The 5,582-nt window shown below is 29.8% G+C and overlaps 1 protein-coding gene across 1 annotated transcript; it reads right to left on the bottom strand.

Moving 5' to 3' along the window:
* Nucleotides 1–4,416: 4,416 nt before the first annotated feature.
* LOC118030453 (non-specific lipid transfer protein GPI-anchored 4) lies at nt 4,417–5,582 on the bottom strand. Its single transcript, XM_035034570.1, has 3 exons — nt 5,228–5,582; nt 5,110–5,136; nt 4,417–4,685 (listed from the first exon to the last, which is right to left on the bottom strand). The coding sequence occupies exons 1-3, from the start codon at nt 5,580–5,582 to the stop codon at nt 4,417–4,419; spliced, it is 651 nt and encodes a 216-aa protein (XP_034890461.1).

The raw sequence follows: 5,582 nt of genomic DNA, 5'->3' as shown, positions 1-5,582 counted from the left end.
GCTTATACTATCTCTCGTGTCCTAAATATTATCCTTTGAGTCTAGCTAAGCAAGAAGAACAACAATTGCTTTGATTTTCTATGACGTTATTATAATGTACTATAAGTACAAGTGCTCTTTTCATTTTACAAACTTGAATTTGTCATTTTCTCCTGGAGCACTTAATCTCATGACTAATTAGTTTTTATTCACATATAAAATACGTGTTAAAATAGATTTTCAGTTTTATTTAGTGTGAAAAGAATTACGATATTATCTTTTCTTCTACTAAAACAATTAATTGCACTTTTTTTTTAATTAGTGTTTATAACTTATTTATTTATCCGTTAATATATTTATAATATTAATTAATTCTTGGTCATAATTCTCTATTTCTAGCTAACCAAGTTTCATGGTCCAGAAAACATATTATAATTCGATGCCTTCTTCTTTTGCATTTGAAATTACCTGGAATCCTTCCTGCGAGTCAGGTTCGTTGGCAAGGGAATCTACAAATGCATTTTCAGCTTTGATTTTTCTTCTAGTGGCGACTAGCAGCTATGCTATCTTGCAGGCATTATTTCCTCTTGTTAAGCATGTATCCATCAAATTCACCTTCAATCTATCCAGATCCCATGAATGAACTTCTACTAAATCTCTAGAGAAGTAAGAAAAGAGCATAGCATAGTAGCAGTTCATCTAACAACCAGTAAACTATAGGAGTTGGATATATGCATATTAAATGTTAATTGGAGAAAATCCAAAACCACAAGAATTAAGAAGTGATCGAAGTAAAGAAGCCTTTGTTACATTTTTTGATATTTCTAAATCTAAATATTAGGCCCAACACCTTAAAAAATTAATATTAAAATATTGAATGATAGGCTTAATTGATCAGGTCTTGAAACTTTTTTAATAGTATAAGATTTAAATTTTTTTAAAATAATTAAAAATTATATATCATTAATTTCAATAAAATTAATTAACGTATATAAATATGGTTAGAGTATTCTTCATTAATTAAAAAAAATTATATTTAAAAGATTCACATAGACACTCTTTAAATAGTTCAAATACGTGCCGGCCTTCTATGCTTGTGCTAGATATCAATCAGCATATAGATTTCGATGCCAATTGCTTGACTCTCTCTAAAAAACATGTTGACTGGGGCCGCGCTGACTTGGCTTTGGATAAGATAGACCTAACCCGCTTTTGGTTAGTCCCTTTCTTTTGATAGCATTCCATGCTCCGCTCTCATTTGCTTTTCTTTCCTTCGCATTTTTGAGTGTAACATAAAACACTGCATTTGCGGACAGACAGTGCGAGCAAAAGAATATCCATCAAAATTGGCAGGTAAACACATACAAGCGACAATCTTCTATAAAATAAAGTTTATTCTATATAGAACAAAAAAATAGAATTTGAGAACTCACGTACTAGAAAACCGATCTTGATTGAGCTTCACAGGGTTGAAGGGTTCATAGCATAGTTTATAAACCCAGGCTCGATTGGTCGGTTCGGTTCAAGATTCAGGTCTGGATTTTACGCAGGTCATCAGTCGTCGGGTCAAATTTTTTTAAAAAAATCAAAACAATATATTTAATAAAAAAAAAAAAAAAATCAGGGATTTGTAGCGGTCTGCTGGTCAACCTGTCAGGCAAGCCGAAGTTTTTTCTTTTTCTTTTTTTTTTTAACCTGACCTTATTCCAGTTCTCGGTCAACCTGTCAAATTTGAGCCGATCTCACAACTATGATTAATAAACAGTCATTGCATGGAAAACCGTTAAAAAAAAGGCCCTTTTAAAATCTTCAATTATCAAAAAAATAAAAAAAAATCAAATATAAAAAAAAAAAAAATTAATATAAAAAGAATTTTCAAAAATTAAAATATAAAAAAAATTATTCTTAAAAAAAAATATTCAAAAAAATTCTACAAAAGTCACACTTTGGCCATGAGATCAAAATGTAATAATAGAGAATAAATGAAGATAGTTTAAACTAAACAAGTGGGCTTTAAAGTTCAATGTGTTCAAGATTTGAAATTTTATAATTTTAACATCAACATTATTTAAAAAAAAATAATGTTAATGTTAAAATTATAAAAGAAATTGAAGAAAAAGAATCTTGAACCACGATGAACTTATAAAACTTTACCCTATGGCAATAAATGAGAAGCATTGCAAATAAAAAAAGCTCTGAAAACCATACCCCTAATCAAAATCAAAAGCTAAATGATGGAAAATATAAGGTGAAAAAAAAAACTTCATTCCCCATCAAACAAAAAATTGTGATTAAAAAATGATGGGAGAAAGAATTGAAATTAAAAAAATAAATTAGAGGTATCAAAAAAATTTAAATTTGAAGGTTAATTTTAAAAACAATTACACTTTAACAAAAGGAAAAATAAATCAAAAGAATAAGGGGTTTAAAATGAAAAAGATAAATATATAAAACATAAAACTTTAATGAAAATGGTGAAATTGAAAAGACTTACCAAACTTTAACAAAAGCCAAGGGAATCAAAAATCAGAAATAAAAAAAAAATGATGAATTAGAAAAAATAATATGATGACAAATATTGTAATTTAATGGACTAAAATTAAAAAATAACTAAACTATATTAATAAGAACAAAGATTGATAATAAACAATAAAAAAACAAAAGGACCGAAAATTGACAAATTTAAAGAAAAAAAAAGGGGCAAGATGTTGCACTTTCTCTAGAAGAGAAAGAAAAGAATGAAGAAAAAAAAAAACGATGAATTCTGCAAGAAATCAACCATAAACGTCAACATTGTGTTGCTTTAGAAGAAAAAGGATACAATAACATATGTCAATGACACGATGAAATATAGTTTAGCCCACTAGTTGAGTCCACATACGCCCTTCAAACGATCGTGATGACAATCTGCTACTAGCGGCATGAAAGTGATTGTGACAATACCTTTTTCGAATAAAATAATTGATTTCCCAATATAGAAAGAATCATAATGCCCTTCATGAAACCTAAAGAGTTACAAAAATACCATAAGTGAAAGTACACAAATACCCCAAAGAGTACTGATGCATGTGCCTTGATTTTTTTCTTTTCTAAAGGTATATGCAATAATAGTATTTCTATTGTATTTCAAACTGCAAAAAAACAAAAAAATCCCCCTTAGGTCAACAATTATATTTTTTTTTTACTTTAAGGGTAAATAAGTAGTTTAACTACTTTTAAACGTTTCTAAAAAAGACTAGAAAATCCTTGACAAATATAGAGAAATTATTAAAGTTTAGGGACAAAACTATATTTTTACTATGTAAAAATAGAAATACTTCCATATTACTTAAAACAACTTTTCAAATAACTAAAAGACCAAAACAACATTCATTATCATTATATTTTTTTCAACTTGTGGATAAAAATGTAATTTTTATTATAATAATCTATAATAAATTATATCTAACCGCTACATATTTTAGAGATTTTTGGTAGTTATAAAAATTTATGGCTCATCGATTTATGCTGCGCGTAAAAAGTGGATTCACGCATAAATGTGAAATTTATAATTACATTTTGCTCTATCATTTAACCATAATTGCCTTCAGGATGAACCTAAAAGTCATCAAAAAAAAAAAAAAAACTATAGTGAAAGTACAGACAAAATACCCCTAGAAATCGACGCATGCCTGGATTTTTTTTCTTTTCTAAAATATATAAATAATAAGTATTTTTTATTGTATTTCAAATTGCAAAAAAACCAAAAAAAACCCTCGATGAACAACTATTTTTATTTACTTCCAGGTAAATAAATACTTTTAACTATTTTAATGTTTTTAAAAGACTAAAAAATCATTGGGCAACAACTTAAGAAATTGTTAAGTTTAGGACAAAACCATATTTTTACTGTGTAAAAAAAATTAAAAATACTAATATATACCTCAAAACAACTTTTTAACAAACTATTAAACCAATTGTAAAAACAAAAACACCCTCAATATCATTAAAAGAATAATTTTATTATAGTAATCCATAAAAAACTATTATCTACCTCTACATATTTTTAGAGTTTTTGTTAATTGTAAAAATTTTGGTTCACCCAATTTAATATGCATCGCGGAAACGTGGCGATAATGCATAAATGTGAATTATATTATATTTTTTTCTATTTAGGATTTGATTTTTCTTACCATTTAACTTTCAAAAAGATAAAAAAAAAAAAATCACGAAAAACACTAAATTAAAGAAAAAATAAAGCATTCTGAACTTAAAAGGGCCCAAATAAATTTTATTACAAGTAAAAAAAAAAAACTTCAAAACAAATTCAAGAAACACAAAGATTTACCATGTGACAGAACAAGACCAGAGGAAGGCATCCTATCAAACATGGCCAAAAATTAAAGAACAGCCTAAATAATAAAAACAACAAAATAAAAGTCACCATCTAATGACATTCTAAACCCACAGGAAAAGAGCAGTGGAAGCAACAGCGCAGCTAATGAGAACCGAAAAGGGAGCAGAGATAGAACATGCCATCGCTTTCGCTGGTGCTTGTGCTGGAACTTCAATAATTACTGGAGCTGCTGCTGAAACCCCATTATCATCACTGTTCGATGGTGCCGGAGCCGGGACTGAAGGTTGGTTATTTGTTGCTGGCTCTATAACAGGATACGGTGGAGTTTCTGTCGGTGGAGCTGCCTCTGGTGCGGAGGATGGAGGGTTAGCTGCATAAACATTTTCCACAAACTAATAATGTTCAAGCAGTCGTAAACAATAATTAACAGGGAAAAGAATACCTTACAAAAGAGTTCAAATAAATTAAATATTATGGAGCGTGACAATATAATCAGAGCTTGATGATAATCTGTGCTCTACACTACACCTTTTCATCACTTTAAATTCGTTGATTTTTTTTTTTTAAATTCATTGTTCATGAAAGGGCTTGTTATCTTATTTGTCAAATTAGGAAACATTAAATATCCAATTCCAAATCCCACGCCATTCATGTCTGTCTGTTTTAGTAGATCTTTGTTCTATATAGAATAAACACAAAGTAGATCTTTCATATTGTCAATTATCATCAAAACAAAGCAAGATTGAACAATTTCAGATTGAAATTGCGAAAAACATAATCCAAAACTTACGTACCTGGTGCACCGGTAGCAGGCACAGAGACTACATGCAAAACAAACACATCATCAAGTAGATAAATAATCAATCAAATAAAACATTCTAAGAAAAACGATCCAGGTATTAGATTACTCACTGCCACATTTACTAAGAGGAGGAGCAGAAACTCCACATTTAGAAGATAAAGCTGCAGCCCTGGTAAGGTTCAAAGCAACGCCAAAATCTGCACTATGCTTGATTGCAAAACATAAGCACTCAGCATCCAGACTAAGCACTGCTTCAAACCCAGCACAGCAAGAATCAGTGGGCTTCGCCGCTTCGCTACCATCCGACAAATAGGTTATACAATCCAACATGTCAAATGCCACATCGGTACAATCTGCTGATGGTGACGGTGCTGGTGATTTCCGAGGTGATGATTCATGGTGAGCACTGTTTGCTAGCACAGCCAGTGTGGCCAAAATGCAACCAATGACGAGACTTCTCTTCAT

Source organism: Populus alba, chromosome 5 (assembly GCF_005239225.2).
Source record: "Populus alba chromosome 5, ASM523922v2, whole genome shotgun sequence".
Classification (NCBI taxonomy): Eukaryota; Viridiplantae; Streptophyta; class Magnoliopsida; order Malpighiales; family Salicaceae; genus Populus; species Populus alba.
This window is presented reverse-complemented; position numbering and strand designations above follow the sequence as displayed.

Coding starts and splice junctions, on each gene's coding strand:
- LOC118030453 (XM_035034570.1), bottom strand. CDS start 5,582: ATGAAGAGAAGTCTCGTCATTGGTTGCATTTTGGCCACACTGGCTGTG. Junction 5,137..5,227: donor TCCTCTTAGTAAATGTGGCA/GTGAGTAATCTA, acceptor TTTTGCATGTAG/TCTCTGTGCCTGCTACCGGT. Junction 4,686..5,109: donor GCCTGCTACCGGTGCACCAG/GTACGTAAGTTT, acceptor ATGTTTATGCAG/CTAACCCTCCATCCTCCGCA.